We start from the raw sequence: 19,517 nt of genomic DNA on the forward strand, positions 1-19,517 counted from the left end.
ATCTCATTAAACACTGTTTAAACCAATCAATAATCATCAAATGTTGAAGAGGATAATAAGCTTCTACCTATTTCTATAGAATCCTTAAATAGTTCTTGTCTTTGTTTGGTTTGGCTAAATCCTGTTTAAGTGGTGGATAACAAAGCATTGTATTTTGTCTAGGTATGTATAACGAACAATTTTAATTTTAAAACAATGAGAGGACATTCCTGAACCTCGTTGACTTGGGGATGTTCGCGGCATGCTCGTCGTACTCAGCTATCATGAAACCCCGTATCGGTTACTCGCCACTTGCATACTTAAATTTGAACTTGGTAGCCAAGCGAAAACAATGACCCAGTTTTGGAAAGAGAAGGAACCAGAGTACTTATCAAATAAAATACATAAACATGATAAAGGGCTACGCCAATAATAATTACCAACTCGCTCGTATTCAGTTTAGTAGAACTTCAAAGTGAAGTAGGTCCTATACACTCCGAATTACATGTGCTGGGATTGGGCGATGTTCTTGAAGGACTGATCAAACTATAGTTGATAATAGTTCTTCTGAAATGATATATGTCTGAAATATGGTGAGAATAATAATAATTGGTATGGGTTTTAACAAGATTTGATCAACTTTGAAATTTCACCCCTGCATAAGCGTCCATTTTGGATTAATCATTAATGCAAATTCGGCGCTGTTTCACAAATTGATTTTCGGGGACTTTTGCTATTTCATTTAATATGCTTTTCTGATATGAATGGTGATTAAATGAATTCTGTTGCAATTAGTGGTGGGTTAAACCCCTTATTTTTCTTAATTTGACTATGCTACAAGTTAAGCGCAATTTTGTCTTTCTGAGGTGCATTTTTTATTTGGTTATAATTATTTGTTCAATGTTCGTATTTATGTGTTAAACCAGTGACAACATCAAACTATAGTCAACCTTGGTGTTTTTTCACTAAAGAAGGAACCAAGCTTTTATCTGTAGTAACAATAGCAAAATTAATATTTAATATTATAGCTACCTGAGATTAGCCTTGAGACGTGCTTTGAACTGAAATTAATTTCAGATACATGTAATACATGTATAAGGCAAAAATGTATATTTTAATAAACAGATAAAGAAGGAACCAAGGCTTTTATCTGTAGTGTAACAATATAAGAGTTGATTTTTAATTTTATAGCTACATGGGATTGGCCTTGAGATATGCTCTGAACCACTAGACTTATAAATTAAGCTTGTAGTAGGTAATTGAATAAACTACCGTATTGGGCTTCATATCAATTTTGAGAATGTGTAAGAAAATCAGCGTATTTTTGTTGATATGCAGGCTTTATTTAATATTTACCCACCCAAAACAATACTAGGGATAACCATATGTCCAGTTTAAACCCCGTTTATACCTTTAAATATATGACCCAACATTTTCAACATTTCAGAATTACGTTTCTGGCAGGGAGGGAGGGGTTCGGCCGGGAAATGAAACTAGTTACGTTTATAGAACGTCATCGATCTTTTGGTTTGTTCCTTACAATAGTAGTATTGTTTTCTGCCAGTTGTATAAATATAAATTGATTCAAAAAATAGGAAAAAAACTTGGCTTCTATTGGAAGCGTATCTGTTAATGTGATGATATAGACTATTTACTTTTGTTGCCGGAATTTGACGTTGAATGACAGAAAAGATAGTGCCAAGATGCCTCCTGAGATTGCCATAGCGCACATGATGAAGAAAATGTAAGATGGGATACCACTTTGGACTCTCTTGTAGGTGATGATGATTTCTGGCGTATAATCCAGTGGTACTTCATTGTCTTAAAGTAATAGAAAGAGTAGAAAGGGAGAGGATTGTGAAAAAGAATGGCATGAATAACAAATTGAACAACGACCACAAATCATAAATATGATAAAAGAGAACATATCGACCAAAAAAAAGAAAAAGAAAGAAAGACTACAATGATGAATAAAAAAAGTATATGAGATATGAAATTCATTATATTCTTGTATTTGAACTCGATTCTTTTTACTTATTTACCGGATTCAAAAGCCAAAACCCCACCCAATTTGGATTTTCTTCTCGGAGGGGAACATGACCTGGCGGTATTTGCGCTCAACTATTGAGACTAATAAAGCTGACACTCAAGAGGAATGGTATGGCTTTACAAAAGATCCCAAGGCTTGATATATTTCAGCCACATGTGCATGATTTTCACGGGAGGCAAACCGCTCAAAACCTTCGTTTTGATTTATTATTGGCTTTAATTCAAGAACCGCAAGAGCTATGGAAATATAAATGTGATTATTGGCTTCCTTGAGTCATTTCTTATAAGAGCAAGGTGTTAGTTAATTGAAAAAATAAGACTCTTGCCATCTCACTCACTCGCATTAGTAAATATTAATCATATACTCAACAGATGGGAACTGTGATAATAAAAGGAGACACAATTATTTCAATTAATATTGATTCACCTTGCCACGTCAGACTTGACACCCAGCGAAGTTCGTCCTTACGAATATCATGATAACCAACAATCTGATGGGTCAACTCTGAGTGACAAAAAACAAAATGACATAAAATGCCCGTGGTTGACTTTAAAATGTTTAATTAAAATCAAAAACATTTCCCTCCGAAAATCTCCAGCGTTTAGAAGTTGAAGAAGAAGTTACAAAATTAGACGAACTCTAAATTCTTCTGATATTGAACTGTTCTAATTTATTTACACCAACGTACGGTACGCGGTTGTTTGATGGGATCATTTATTGGTTTTTCAAGCAAAACATCATGTACAACCAAATTTTAGGTATAAACAGCTAAAAGTTATATCATGCTAATATATACAAATGCTTTTGAGTTATTTTCAACTTTAATTTTCCCTCTTTCACAAAATTTTCACTTTTATAGTATTTTTAAAAGCTTTTTCGAATATAAAATGTATCTATTAATGACAAATTTGGTGGCGCTATTTAGTTACTGGAAATTACTCTTTCAAGCTTTTAATACAAATAATTCCTTTTATTGTTTGATCAAATATGTTTATAAACTTTCCTTGTTGCTTGTTTCACCTATGCCAGCTGTTTTAATAGCAGTATTAATCACCTAACCCTTGCAAATAAAGAATTAGCGCCATATATATTTTGCATTTAGTTAATAATGAAGCCAATTCTATATACATCAAACAACCGTGGGTACATGATATGTAATGCATAATATTGCTATTGTTAACATACCAACGAGCAGCAAAATCATGTTTGCTGATGATTTTCATGTGCAAACCATAAACTGTAATACACTTTGAGGCCGGGGGTGATCTCCCTAAGAAATGGTGTACGGGGATGCTCAAAGGTACGGGGATGCTCAAAGGTTTTGAGGGGCATTTTCATCGTTTTTGGTATTTAAAATTCGATGGAAATCCTACATTAAGGCTTTAACTGATACAACAGCACCACCGTACAAATATTTTCCAAGAACCCCCCCCCCCTCCCGGGCTCTGAGGCATACTGCAGTTAAGATGATAGTTTTGATGGCATATTCTGTTACTGTAAAAAGTATTGTTAAAAATAACATGTGTTGAAAAGAACAAGGTCTTTCTATTGTAAGTCATCGTAATAGTAAGACATGTAATATCAAAAGCGCGCCATTCAGTTACTGTTAGGAATTGCTTTATATTTAGCAAAGATTTACAGGAATTACCTATCTGAGTTTTGCAGATATATGACAGTAACGCACTGCAATTCATTGCTTGATATGTGCCGTCTCTATTCATTGCCACACAATGGAGTCCAGAATTTTCCTTCGCAGAGCTTCCGTTTGGAATCCATGTCGCTTCCTCAGTCATATTAGCAATACTCCAAATCCATTTCTTCTGCTTTTGCAGCAGACCAATCCTACATGTTAGTATAAAAGATTGTTGACACGTTTTGAATACATCGCTTTTGCATTCTTTCAAGAAGGGTTACGTAACTCGTAACGTACTTGTGCCACCACCGACAACACTACTGCATTATCATTTAATATACTTCTAGTACCCATTTCTATTCATCATGATGCAGTCATGTCTACAGTAGAATTCACCACGACCTTTGCAGGACTTAAACCCCATTAAAAGCTATTAAACCAAGATAACACTCATTGAAAACAGCTAAACTATGTTACATCAGATCTTCTATGGTTAAATCCACACACACATGTGTCTGTTTTACCTGTGTAATGAGCAATGAGCTGGTATTATAGTTTCAGTTGGGTGAACGATTATAAAGCAAACGAAAGGTAACAATTGCTGTGTGGCCTTTGTTCACGAAATGAGACAATACTGTGTATATTGTTAACCACATTCTTGAAAATGAGAAACATAATGGCTGTGGGCCGTAACACGGTTTGGAAATAATTTCTTCATATTTTTTGGTGTTATCTGTCGTTTACAAATCCTTCCTAAAACACCAAAGTGCGAATATTTCCAAACACCTAAATTAGCTAAAAATTTAGGATATGTTACAAAACTATATTTTTTAGAATTTCAGAAGAGTACTTTTAATATTGGCCGGTTATTTTTCACACAGCGACGTTAACTAGGCAATTACCCATACTTCTATCATACACTATTTGTAGAAATTACGCGTCAATGGTAAGAGCACTGTGTATTGTGTATAGGAAAACGGACAGTAACTGCAGTATGTCATTATGTTTTGTCCTCCCATGCATTATATTTTGCAAACTACCCTTCAAAGCGATTTTATTTTAAACCGGCACGATAAAAAATAGAATCTAGATAACATGCACGCTAAACAATTAGCCTATAGATTCTAGTAATATTGCACCGGAGCCTTGTAGATTTAAAGTATAAATAACTAGGGCTATAAAAAATTCCCGTTGATATGAACATAGCATGTGTTATATATAGAATTGTGAGTTGATTAATATTTTTATGGTGATATAAACTCCTCAACAAAAGTTTGGAAATTTTTTCAAGCATTTATATCTGAAATTATTTGCAGCATATTTATATGACACCACATTCGAAACAATCACCTTTTTCACGGCTGAGTACATGTCTTGTGAATGTAGTGGGGTGTCAAACAGAATATGTCAGATTGACCATTATTCTGTGCTCAAACAACACTACACTGTAGTCACTAACCTCAATAGTGGGTGGAAAAGCCATACACAGCCACACATCAGCCAGGCACCTTCTCCCCATGCTGCTCACCAGCCTGATCACACATTGCTGTAGGATGGCATTCCATTCTTCAACCAGGATTCAGTCGCAGGTCATTCATCGTGGTTGCATTGGCTACTCGCACAGCACGACCAAGCTGGTCCCACAGGTGTATGTACAATCGGGTTAAGGTCTGGGTTGATGTCAGGCAATTCCATTCTCTCTACTCTCATATTCTGTAGGTAGTCTGTGACTATACCCTGGCACTGTGGAGGTGAGCTTTGTCATCTTGGAGGATTGCATTAGGTCCCAGATTGTGAAGATATGGGATTGCAGCTTGTTAATTGCACAGACTAATGGTCAATTTGGCACATTCTGTTTGAGACCTCACTATATTCGCAAGACATATACTCAGACGCTAAAAGGGTGATTGCTTCAAATGTGGTGTCATTGTAAAGGGGAATAAAGTAGCTATCCATTGATATGCAACATGATATGAATATGTCACAAAAATGTAAGATATAAATGCTCGAAAACACTTTCCAAACTTTTGTTGATATAATTAACTTCGATGCAGTGTTTTTTTTGCTGCATGTACGTTATTGCCTTACCATAAACTTTGATTTAAACCAGGTCAACTGACAGCGATTATATTTAAGATATTTGTTCCTAAATGTTCAAACTAAATAATACAGTAATCAACACGATAACTTACCTATTGTTTTATTGTAACTGATGCATTCAGAAATAATGGAGCTTGTGCAAATGCATTCGTTGAGATGCGGGCTCTTGACCTAACTGCAATAACCATACGGCTCTTGACTAATGCATTGCAATGCAATGATCATTATTATTTATCATGATGGCAAACAATTGATCAATGTATAGCCCGAAATCAGAGCATTATGTCTTTTTGTGATTGATCAAATTAAACGGTACTATGTTGTTGCAAACGCGATTCGTGACGTTTCGTCTCTCTCTATGCATAACGAAGTCTTGGAATGCTCAAAAAGACGCTCTTAACAACAATTTCAATCGCCTATCAGATTCTGCATATATAATTTATGATGAAACAATTATACCTACCAGTATAATGAACTTGATTGGTCAGGCCAGATCGATTCAATAAAGTTGACGACGTCGCCATGTTTCCTTAAAACCGCCAAGTGGGCTCCAAATTTGGCGCATTCACCTTCTGCATCCATCCACATCAATGGCGAATCCATAAACACATAGCAATCATTGGAATGTCGAACCCATCCTTCCAAACAGCCAGCTACAAAATCAAAAAGTATTTATGCATATCAACCCCCAATTCCATCCTTACCTATCCACTACATTTCTTTCTTGTGTGTTTATGGTACATCTTACTTTGCAACTGCTCAAGTTGTATTATCCCGATTCGGTCTCCATTGATGAAGCTTACGGGTCCCTGAATTATAGATTGAAATATAAAACATATAACAGCGTCCTTCATATCATTATATTTGAATTTTTAAAAAGCGTATCGAGCTTTCATCAGCATGATCAGAGTGCCATAGCTTGTCATGGGCAGAACTATATATTAGTTTCCAACCATATGATGTAGACTGACTCTTGTCTAAGATGGCTCTGGCTTAGGTTTTCTTTATACAAATAATACTGTATTTTACAGCAAACCATTGTATTTTACCCGTTGCTATTAAACCATAGTACGTCTTATTATTTGTATAAAGTTGAACATTATTTTTCAAAATAAAACGTCGGATCTGGTGTAGCGTATCCAAATGTATCTGCGCACGTTTATTAGGAAAATGTTTTGTCAGCAGTTTGTCTCACTAGAATAATTATGTTTGGTGTTCTTTCATGTTGATTAAATCTCATCGATCAGATCGTGTAAATCAAGAAAAAAAAAAGGAATTCAACTTACGGATACACCTTCAAATTGAATATCTGCAAGAAGCTTAAAAAACAAATCCCTCATTTCTGGATCATTATATGTAAAATCCTCTAGTCGTTTAGTAGCATTTCTTTCTTCAAGAACGAGAGCCGCTTCATGTAGCATCAAAGCAATAATCCACGCGCCATCATAACCGGTGGAACCGTAGGGGTTGAAGTCATATTTGAGATTCTCTGGTTGAGTTAGTTTCAATTTTAAACGACTAACATATTCTGTTGATGTCTGTCATCATGAAACAATATTAGAATAATAAAATAAAAAATGATGGAAAGCATTTTTAACCAATGAGGTTTGATTTCAACGTAAGCTGATAAATGTTATAAAATACCAATATTGCATGTACAGTCATAACCAGTTCTCAATATTCATACTAGGTATTTTCTAGTTTTAAAGGAATAGGGTAGTTTTATAGGAGTATAATAATATTCTGCCGCCAAAAATATTCAGAACTAAATCCCAAATGTAATAATAAGCATATTTCAGCTATTTCATGTAATGAGGACGCGAGAAACGAGGAACACACGCAGTTGAAATCCGCACTTGGTGCTTGTGGATAATGCAAATGGCATTTTGAGAAGGAATTTCACGAGTCAAATTCGCCAACAAATGATAACAGTACTGTTACACTTCACATACAGCAGGGTAACCTAAGCAAACGTCCAGCGGGCGACTACGTCGTTAACCGGGCCGAAAGTAATCACTAACATAGACTGTTGGAATGTAAAAACACTATACACCATTGGAAAATCTGCTCAGCTTCCAAAGGAGATGGAAAAATATGACATTGATGTCTTGGGAGTAAGTGAGTGTAGATGGACAGGGCACGGAAAGGTCAAGTTGAGCACAGGAGAAAGTGTGATTTATTCTGGGAGAGAAGATAATTTACATCAACACAAGAGTTGCCACAATGATTGTCGAAGGAGGCAGAGCAGGCATTGATAGAATGGAAACCAATAAACGATAGGATCATTTATACCAGATTCTTTTCGACATTTTTGAAATTTTTGAAATTCTCAATCTTTCAAGTATATGCACGCAGCAATGAAACAAATGAAGAGAATAAAGACAATAAATTTCTATGACCAATTGCATGCAACTGTAGATAGCATTCACAAACATGACTTAATGTCATGGGAGACCTTAAGGGGGTACTACACATTTGGCCAATTTTGTGCCTATTTTTGGGATCATGGGATTTAGTAGAGGAGAGGAAAAAGCTAAAGAGAGATATTGAACAGACAAAGTCAAGTAGAATCAAACAGAACATATAAGACGAATACCGGAGTAAAGACAAGGAAGTCAAGAAAAGTATGAGAAGGGACAAGCGAGAATGGGCTGATAATCTCGCATCTCGGGCAAAACAAGCAGCAGGGCAAATGAAGAAATCATATGACATTACAAAGACTGTAAGCAATGATAAAGGCAGAACAAGCAACGCTGTAAAGGACAAATCTGATAACATATTAACAGAACAAGGAGAACAAGATGGCGAGAACATTTTGAAGAAGTTCTAAACAGACCATTACCACCCAACCCAGTATCAGAGGAGTTAAATGACCAAGTAACGGTAATCGAGGACATCAGTGATAATCACATCTCAAAAGCAGATATTAGAGCAGCAATTAGAAAGATGAAAAACGGAAAATGGTAAAAACGGTAAAGATGAAATTACAGCAGAATTGTTGAAAGTAGACATAGACACAACTGTAGACTGGCTTGCAGGCCTCTTTAACACAATCTGGGATAAAGAAAACGTACCCAAAACATGGAAGCAGGGCTCATTGTCAAAGAAAGGGGACCTCACAGAATGTGGAAATTGGCGAGGCATTACGTTGACTTCTGTACCAAGCAAAGTATTTCGAAGAGTACTTGATAGAATTAGAGATGGAGTAGACTACAAATTGAGTGATGAACAGACTGGATTTTAGTGGAAGAAGTACAGTGGAGTAGATTTTTGTTTTGCGGAATATTGTTGAGTAAATCGTAAAGTGACAGTCAACCTTATCGCTTACAATTGTAGACTTTGAAAAAGGTTTTGACTCCGTGCACCGAGAAAGCCTGTGGAAAATTATGGCTAGCTATGGAATTCCATCAAAGATAATAAGAATGGTCCAGACCTTGTATGAAGACAGTGAGTGTGCAGTATTAGATGAACGTGAGCAGTCAGAATGAATGGTTCAAGGTGAAAACCGGTGGGAAGCAAGGAGATATGCTTTATTTTCTTGATTGTGGTGGACTGAATTATGAAACATACAACAGAGGAAATAACACAGGAATCAGATGAAAATTTATGACGAAATTAGAGGATTTGGACTTTGCGGATGATATACACCAGGCACAAAAAGAAACTCGTCAGGTATATCGTTACTGTTCAACAACCTGCTAATTTTGGATTATTCTGAAATATACATTTTATTAATTGGACTTTGCTTTCTCATTTGACACTCTGTTCGTAAAAATTGAACAAGAATTGACCACGATACGCGTCTCCAAACTCTCAAACTGCAAAATTAAAAGTTGCAATTTCAACGATTTTCAATGGGAACGCACCGTTATATTGCACACAAGCACCACGGGCCGATCAACAAAGCACACAGTGTAACAGGCACAATTGAATCGTTAAAATTGTTTGATTTTGGGGTGTGGGGTTTGAGGCACATATCTTGGTCAATTCTTGCTCGATTTTCACGAAAAGGGTGTCAAACGAGAAAGCAAAATCCAACTAACAAAATTATTATGTTGTTGTACAGCAAGGGTGACTATAACTGACAAGTGAATAAGTAAATTTAAAGAAGGAGGTGGAAATGGATTGGTCATGTGCTAAGGATGGAAGACAATAGTCACTACATGACAGCAAATCAGGGTGGAGGTCATGGAGCGAAGCCAAGCCAATAGCTAGAGAAAGGGACAGGGATAGGTAAGGTAAGGTAAGGTAATTAGGTATTATCTATTCCAGCACCAGCTAGTGACACCTGAATAATTTCTAGGGACCTTTGAATACATTTAAACAGGTATAGTTTTTTCTTTGAAAAATCCACACATCAGGGCCGTACTGCTCTAGTAGCCATGCCCTCTGGTCAATATTGACCTAATCCTATCCAAAATATTAATGCATGAGGTGTCACTGGATTTAGAACAGTTAATAAATATTTTCTGATACAAATAAATATAATTTCCGTAGCCTCTTCTCCAATTGAAAATACTATTAAATTCCAGTCCTGTACACCAATATTGGAAAGCACATGGTTTTTTAACAAAGTACTCAAACCTTTCCAAATGGCAACTTACTATTTTGGCAATGTATTTATAGCTGGATCATTCAGTAACGTCTGCGTAAATTAATATATCCATCAACTGCTTGTTCCATCTCTTCCGATGTGCAGTCAATGATATCTTCAGCGTATAAAGATTTCTCCCAGAATTTATGTTCGTACCAGCCTAACATCATCCATACATAACCTTTCCCAGTTATGCCTACCTTGTATGCCTGGGTATGATTAACAGACAAAGACAAAAAACTTAATTCTTAGCACATATAACTAAATTGCATTAAATGTTTACCAATAAACGGGTTCCTAATTCATTCCGAATCAACAGTAGGTATCTGGTCTTTCTTGGTAGAGACTTCTGTGATATTTACTTCGGTAAATATGGTAAACAGAACAAAGGAAAGGAACGCTCAAAAGAAAAATTAGAACAACATCATGATTGATTATACTTTTTGTTTTATTCAAGCGAAGGTAAAATTAATGATTGAATACAAATTACGTAAAGAATAGTAAAACAACATCATGATTAATGATTACACTGCTGTTTTCAAGCGAAAGTCAAAGAAATGTTTTCAAATGGCATAAAATATTAAATAACCCCGGTGGGTTCAGTTTGTATTTAAAGGTAGGACGTATGACCGTTCCAGGATTTGAAAATGACCCCTATTTCACGGGGAATCGAGGACATTTGCAGCAATTTTACGCCCTATTTTGCGCGAAATCAAGGAAAATTTGCCCCCAAATACCTCCCCTATTTTTATCATTTTGAGGACGCATTTTCATTTCACCCCCTTATCACGAGGAATCAAGGACATTTTTCTTTATTATTTAACCCTATTTTTACCATTTAAAGGACACTTTTGAATTTGCCCCCCTATTTCACGGGGAAATGATGACATAAACGCAAACTGCAGCGGTAAAACACAGACAAAAGTCCTAGAAATACACCCTGTTTTCCAGTTCAAGGACAATTTTGCTCCAAAATACCCCTAATTTAAACAATCGCGAACAATTTGTCCTCGAAAATTCCGCGGACATTTCTTGAAAGTACCCCTAATTGGAACCATCATGCGTACACATTGTCAGTGAAGACTGAACCCACCGGGTAAATAACCCCAAGATCTGTTTATTCAATTGACGTGTCTAAATGCATGCCATGAGTACAATATACATCTTTCCGATCATATTTTATTAGAGGTCAATGCCAACTTAGTAGTGTTTGTATTATATTAACAATTACGTCTAACTAAAACCAAATAGAAAATACGTATTATTAACTCCTCTTTTCGTTTCTTAATTTCTCTCTTCCTTACAATAAAACGGCATTGTTCGAACAAATACGTTTCTCCTCATGTGAAAAAACACTTATTTATTAATAGTAATAACACTTCCTGAGTGTGACAATTCAATTAACTAGCGGTCGCCCGTCTTTCACTATTCATATATGATAGCAATAATTTAATATATAAAATAAATGAACGACTGATATGAACATTGCGATACCCATTGAGTATGTTGGAATACATAAGACCATGAAGACCAATAAATAATTTTGCTCTAAAGCATTATTATTATGAGTGATCAGATACCAAGATGATTGGACAAGCTGCATGTGGATGTTAGGTTGTTTGTGCTCCAAGATTATAAGGATGTAGGCCTACTAAAACATGAGGTGAAAAAAGCAGTGCAAGCTGATGTATGACTGCATTGAAAGAATGTAATTTGCTAATTCATCGCCACCCTCCGGATGGCATTGTGAAAATTTGTGAACTTCTTAATTTCTGAAAGATTAATCAGTCATTTTATTCAATTAATTTCAATCATCTGCCTTCTTCGTTGCCCACTTACCTTCATCTGTCTCGCTTCCCTCTTTGTCCTCTCACTCTTTCCTTTACCACTCTTTCATCTAACCCTCTATACTTGATTCATTTTACCTTGACAGTCGCGCGCGGGGGGGGGGTCCTTTCGAACGTTCCAATGAGTCAAGTAGGGCCCAAACTAAACTGAACACGATAATGCGATTGATTTTCTTACACGTAAAAATACGGCCAATTCAGAGAGAATAATACTCTTCCCTCATCAACTGCCAACAAAATCTGTAAAAACATTAATGTATCGAAAGTTATAGGCCGGGCCCAGCTTTCACCACTTATGAATAAAATAAAAAGTATATGCCAAAAAAAACAAAGCATTATTTTTTCGTAAAGGTGGATGATCACATGACTGTTTCGCCCGCTGTTTCGGAGTTGTTAAATGAATGACTGCTGGTTGCAACTAGACTCGCTTGCCAGTCCTATATACGCCGTACCTATGTATATTTAGGACTGATTTACGCCATTTTGGATGTCAATGGGAAATACACACTTAACGATTTGCGCAGGTCAGAATCAATGTATATAAAAGTGGTACCAATCTTATTGTGCTTGCTAATTTAAGACTCGGTTGAAACAAAATGATGCTTAGATTTTTGGACCATGCGTCACTATAGTTATTGGGTGGTAATTTAACATCAACACTAACCCTGCCATGCAGAACAACATCAGCGTTAATAGTGTCCAAGTATTTTCACAAGAATTAGCCGTCAGACTGTCACTGAAGTACCGTATATAAATTCTTATTGGTGCTGCAAAATTTCATATTTGATTACGTCACATAAAATGATAATGACGTCACGCGTTAACGTACCATGTCCCGCACGAAAGACTATTAAATCCTGTCAATTCTTACCTCACAAAATACCCTCCGTGCCATGTCCTCATACATATTGCCTATGATGATCTTTTTGCATCTTTTCTCTACAGGTGTGTATAATAATGTAAAATGATTTTTTTTAAATAATGAAATATGGTTAAAACTTTTTCAAACAAAATATTACAAATAAGATAAATAATGATGAAGGAGATGCGTCATACACGGGAAAACGAAGCAACTCCGTCAAAATTTAATTTTGTTATTCTTTATTCAAAATGTTAAAATAATATTAGTAATAACTGCCGGAAAGTGTTGCTGTCCATTTAAAGCTGAAATAACACGGGAAAGTGAAAGAAACTCGACTGGTTATTTTGGCCATTTAACATGCAGTTCTATGGGAAGACATAAAGTCATAATTTTGAACTTTGCTCTGTTGACCTTCAAAGACAACAAATTTGGCCGATTCCATTAAGCTGCAAGTTGGGACATGTGTAAACATTACAAATATGCAAAAAGAAATCAGGTTTGAAAAAAATTAACCAATGTCATATTATAATATCGTACATTATGGCTTTAACTAAAAAACGCATTGCAAAAATACTCCTTGTTTTATTAACACAATCAAACAATTAATCCTGAATAGAAAGAGTCGGAAAAAAATTCAACCCACTTCATGCTGATTGTATGTTTTACCATTATCGCGATTCACAATACGATGCGCCGCCAGCGGTTACTCTTGCCAATCAATTTTTGACCTCCAGGCTCGACATCGCCATCATTGGAATTTCACGCGAATGTTGACAACAGTTCCACGAATCCTTCGTGTGATCAATAGATAGAAAATGGATCCACTATAATTGTAAATTCCTGTTGTAGTGTGCATTTGCATGTAATATCATTATTTTGTCATTGAAACACCCTATGACACCAGGTATGCCCTATGTTGTATTCATATAACGCGGGCTTTGGGAACCGCTGGAGGCGCATTGCATTGTGAATTGACCATATCTTGTGAATTTAATCTACAGAAAAGTTCAAAATTTTGTTAACCGGTCCCATGGTCCCAGAAAACCCGAAACGGACAAAAGATTTGCCTATGCTATTGTTCCGATTAGAAACCTGGTATAGTAGAATAATTTGTTTCCAACCGAATCACGGTTCATCGCGGCGATCTCGGGATCGCAATGAATCTCGTGGACTATCTTCCCGTAATTATGACAATGGTCAATTTCGCCCGCGTAACTCGCGCAGAGGAAGTAAAAACTTACAAAACTCTGTTGAAAGTCGGCCTTATGGCGGATGCTTCAATTGCGGTCTAAAAACCACAACAAGGACTCTTGTCATCATGAGGAACGTGTCCGTTGTCATAAATGTAACAAACTAGGTCATAAAGCTAATTATTGTAGAAGTAGTTTTACAAGTAAGACTGCCAAACATTGAGGATTTGGCCATGTTTAGAGTGCCGAAAGATCAAGTTCACTTGATTTAAAAACTGTTGTTGTTGACCATGAAATTAGGAATTTACAAGAAAAAGTTGCACATGATGTTGTTCATGAAAATGAGTATATGCAATTGCAAAATGGTAGTGTTCCTAATTTTCCATCCAAGGGAATAAAATTTGGTCACATTAATACACACAGTTTGATCGGTAAAATCGATGAGTTTCGACATATGTGTGGTAATGTATTCGATATTATTTGCGTTAACGAAACTCTCTGTGACCAAAGTATTGTTGACAGTGAGTTACATCTACCTGGTTTTAACATCTTAAGAAAAGACAGAAAAAGAGATGGAGGCGGCGTCGCTCTCACATTAGAAATACTTATAATTATAAGAAAAGAGATGATTTATCTGATGGTAGTGTTGAGTGTATATGGGCTGAGATAACACCGCCCCATAGAAGCCCCATTTTGGTGTGTGCTATCTATAACCCTAATGGAAAAAATACTGAGTTTTCTGAAAAATTGTCTGTTATGTTATCAAATGCTTCTGTAGCTGATAATGAAATTGTTGTGCTTGGAGATTTTAATTGTGATTATTCTCCTAATGTATCCACCAAGGAGGTCAATGATCTTAAGTTTGTCACTGAAATGCATCAATTACAGCAATTGATCTGTTTACCAACAAGGGTCACGTCACATAGCAAAACAATCATTGATCTATTTTATACTTCTAAACCTGAGTTATATAGTAATTGTGGTGTTATACAAACATCAATAAGTGACCATTACATGATTTATGCAGTTAGAAATTGTAAACCAGTGAAAGGTGAACATAAATCCATTGAGTATCGGTGTTTTAAATCATTTGATGAGAAAATGTTTGTTGATGATCTAACTAGTGTACCATGGAATGAGATTGAAAAATTTCGTAACGTCAATGATGCTTTAAAGTTATGGTATGAAATGTTTGAAAGAGTTGTTGATAAACATATTCCTAAAAAGTCTAAGCGTGTAAAAGCTACACCAACACCTTGGTTAAACAAAGATATTAAAAAAAAAATGTAAAAAAGGGATTATTTACATCGCAAAGCTTTGAGAAGTAATACTAGTTCTGATTGGGAAGAATATAAGCAGTGTAGAAATGAGGTTACATCAATGATTCGTAAAGCAAAAGAAACTTATTGTAAGCAAAGTGTGTCCCAAAATGCTGGTGATTCTAAGAAGATGTGGAAAGCGCTTAACGATATTTTGCCTCACAAAGCTTCTCCTAGTCCCTCATCAATCACTATAATTGATGACGAGGTGTGTACAAGTGTTAATGATATTGCTAATGGTTTTAATAAGTACTTTACAGGTGTTGCTGCTAAACTTGTTGATAGCAATGGTACTATTTGCAATGATGAATCTGTTTATGTTGAAGATAAACCAATTGGCGATTGCTCTAAACCCGTACTTGATTTACCATCTATTTCAAGTGAATTTATTTGTAGAGAAATTGACCTCATGAGTGAGAAAAAGGCCACTGGTCTTGATGACATTGGTAGCAAAATTTTAAAATTGGCCAAACCTGCTATTTTGAGCAGCCTTGTGTACATTATGAATTTGTCTTTGAGAACAGGTGTGTTTCCCGATTGATGGAAAGAAGCTAAAGTAGTTCCTCTTCACAAAGGTGGTGATATGTCAATTAACAACTTCAGGCCAATTGCCATCCTTCCTGTTGTGAGCAAAATCATTGAAAAGGCTGTTCATAAACATTTGTATGATTATTTAAGTGAAAACAAGCTGATTAATGAAAATCAGTCAGGTTTAGGCCTTTTCATTCTACTGAAACATGTTTGTTAAATATGGTTAATGATTGACTAATAGTATAAATTCTGGTAAAATAATTGGTGTTTCGTTTATAGATTTGCGCAAAGCATTCGACACCGTCAATCACGACATATTGCTCAGTAAACTTAAAAATTTGGGTGCTTCTGCCACTGCACATGAGTGGTTCAGTTCATATTTATCGTGCCGCACCCAGAGAGTGTGTTTTAAAGATACTATGTCAAACTCACGCCCTGTTTCAACAGGTGTCCCCCAGGGCAGTATACTAGGTCCATTGTTTTTCCTTATATTTATCAACAGTATGAACAAAGTAATTTCCCATGGTCAAATATCTATGTATGCTGACGACACAACACTCTCCGTCAGTGGTAAAGACCCCAAGATATATCTGCTGAATTGTATTCTGAGCTTGATTCAATAATGAATTGGTTGAATGTTAATAAATTGTTTTTGAACACTGATAAGACAAATGTTATGTTGATTGGAACTGCGAGTAAGTTAAGGAATGTTAATGACAAAGATTTTTCTGTATTTGTTTATGGTAAACAACTGGAAAGAGTAAGAAAGGCAAAATGCCTAGGTGTTGTTGTTGATGATCAGTTAAAATGGCATGATCAAGTTAATAGTATTATTCAAAAGGTTTTCTGTAAGATTGGGCTATTAAGACGTCTGAAACCTTTCAAAGACTTGAGATTGATACATTAAATGTTATTTTTAAATCGTTTGTTCAGCCTATATTAACCAATGTACAAAATTGCAATATCTCATGGTATGGTCGTTTTAAAGATGACAGTTCCAAACTTAATGTTCTTCATAAACGCTGTGCAAGAGTGATTTTGAGCGTGAACAACTTAACTTCATCTGATTTCATGTTTAGAATTCTTGGTTGGGAACGGCTTCACACTCGTAATGAGTATTTTAAAGCACTAATGGTTTATAAATCTCTTAATGGCCTGGCGCCACATTATCTTGCAAAAATGTTTAACCATGTATGTACAACTCACAATGTTAACACACGACAGGCTGCTGCTGGTCAGTTGGCCTTGCCACCTTCAATTCATGGATATGACTTAGAATGTTTTAAATCATCGTTCAGTTACAGTGGTGTAAAATTATGGAACAACATTGAAAATGATATTAGAAACTCAATAAATGTGCAAACTTTTAAACGGTATTACAAAAACGTATATTTTCACCAGTTTTAATTAAATAGTGTTTAATGTAAATAACATCTTGAAATATATATGTTACTGAGTTATTATGTGTTTTATATGATGTTTTTATGGATCAATGTTAATTTAATAATGGCATGTGAGTTTTAATATTATTGCAAACTGTACAAATGTATTTGAGATTTATATTCTTTTAATGTAAAGTTTAATAATGGTTAAGTTGTAAATTGTATAATTATCTTCTTTGTAATTCTCTATAATTATATTCCTTTTATGTATTTTGCAGGGCCCCGTGTTAGACCAGCTTCGGCTGAATCGGGCTACCCTGGGTAAACATGTTGTAAATAAATAAATAAATAAAATAAATTGATGAAGATATACAATCGACCAATTTGTCCAAAGCAGACTTTTGCCGATTTATGGGGTGCGTCTGCCTCTGCCTGCAATCACCTGTTAAGAATAGCACAGCATGTCCAGGTTTAGCAGATGGATGTATTTTATTCCAACTGGATGAATGACCCAATGAGGACATTGTGAATGCGCCCTATATCAAAACCCGGGATCAAAACAGGGAACTCTCACTTCCTTGATCAGAATATCTTATATCAGAACGTTTGACAAATGCTGTAGGAAAGCAATTTGTTTGTGTCTTTGTAGTATTTTGAAATTATTCACTTACCTTTATATTTTCGATTTGATTTTTGGGATTGGTGAAGAAACTTTCCGATGTCAGCAATGTGATATTAGCTTCTTTTAATAAGCTATGCATATGGTCCATAGTCTGAAAGGAACGGTATTAATTTTACAAGGATTTTGGATTTACTTTTATCATTTAATTTAGTCAGCTCTTTTTAAATTAATGTTGGAAAATCCGTAATGAAACTCTTCAACCTACCCGATTATGCTTTCATCATAATATATATGTTTAATTTTATCACAAAAATTGGTGATTTCGTGTAATGTGGTTCCCTCGCCATAGTTTTGGATTGACATTATCAGCATTTGTTGTCGGAATGTAATCACGTTACATTATAACATAATTAAACGACGAAACCGTTTCTGTAATTTTGCCAGTGACTATTTGGTGACAATCAACAAAATCGCGATTAAGTTTTCGATGCGTAGACGTATCAAGGATAAAGAGGAACTAGCTGGCCTTTGCTTTTGTTTATTGTTTTGACTGAGCCATATTTTGCAACTCGGACTACGAAGGGGGGGTGTTGTTGCAAGCCCCCACCCATAATATAATATTTTTCAATTACAAACATCATATACCGTTATATTTGGTACCAACACAAATGTGATTTACACCGAATTTTCTCCTAAATATAAAAAGGAAATTACTATTTTCACCTAACTAACAAGTAAAAGTCAGCAGCTCTTGAGATGATTTTACAAGAGCGAAATGAAAATGATTGATTTTACAGTAGAAACCAATGGTGGGCCTCACCACCCATCCAACCCTTTATGGTCATGGGGTAAAAATGTTATCACTAAAATGAGTGCAATGGATAGATCTACAATTAACTTAGTTATAAAAAATAAAAAAAAAGAATAAAAAATCTTAGTGGGTTGGTACACCACCGCCTTCGTAGTTCTAGGGTTAAAGGTAAAGCAACTTGCATGCATAATGTACACTGTAAGTGTGTAGTATAAATATCTTGACGCATTCTAATTGATATTTTTGGTCTTAATTACACTTCAGGGACTTTAAACAAGAAATAAACAATTGCACAACACAATGCATTCTAAGATATGATTCACAAGAAATTGTGAATAGACATGTGTATTACATAATCTACTTGATGTTACCAATTTAAAGTACTCTCTGTTCTCATGAATAGTTGCCACTCTATTCCACCCATATTCCCTCATTAGTCGGATACGCGCGTAGTTATAGACGGTAGCTGGTGATGCAGAACGGTAAAAGTAAGGGTAGAATTTCCGATTGGATAAGCCAGGAGATTCAGCGCCATAGGAAACCTACGATAATGTGAACAAAATGACAAAACTAGTGAACAAGATTACAAAACTAGTG

The 19,517-nt window shown here is 35.5% G+C and overlaps 1 protein-coding gene across 1 annotated transcript in view; it reads right to left on the bottom strand.

Annotated features, from left to right (window-relative positions):
• Positions 1 to 1,630: 1,630 nt before the first annotated feature.
• Positions 1,631 to 19,517, bottom strand: part of LOC140145286 (gamma-aminobutyric acid type B receptor subunit 1-like) — a 35,518-nt gene continuing 17,631 nt past the window's right edge. The window contains exons 3-8 of the mRNA XM_072167047.1: positions 19,292 to 19,462; positions 18,159 to 18,260; positions 7,049 to 7,300; positions 6,511 to 6,571; positions 2,456 to 2,533; positions 1,631 to 1,800 (exon numbers count right to left, since the gene is read on the bottom strand). Of these exons, the coding sequence (XP_072023148.1) occupies positions 1,631 to 1,800; positions 2,456 to 2,533; positions 6,511 to 6,571; positions 7,049 to 7,300; positions 18,159 to 18,260; positions 19,292 to 19,462 (834 nt within the window). The remainder of the gene's footprint in view (positions 1,801 to 2,455; positions 2,534 to 6,510; positions 6,572 to 7,048; positions 7,301 to 18,158; positions 18,261 to 19,291; positions 19,463 to 19,517) is intronic.

Source organism: Amphiura filiformis, unplaced genomic scaffold (assembly GCF_039555335.1).
Source record: "Amphiura filiformis unplaced genomic scaffold, Afil_fr2py scaffold_198, whole genome shotgun sequence".
NCBI lineage: Eukaryota > Metazoa > Echinodermata > Ophiuroidea > Amphilepidida > Amphiuridae > Amphiura > Amphiura filiformis.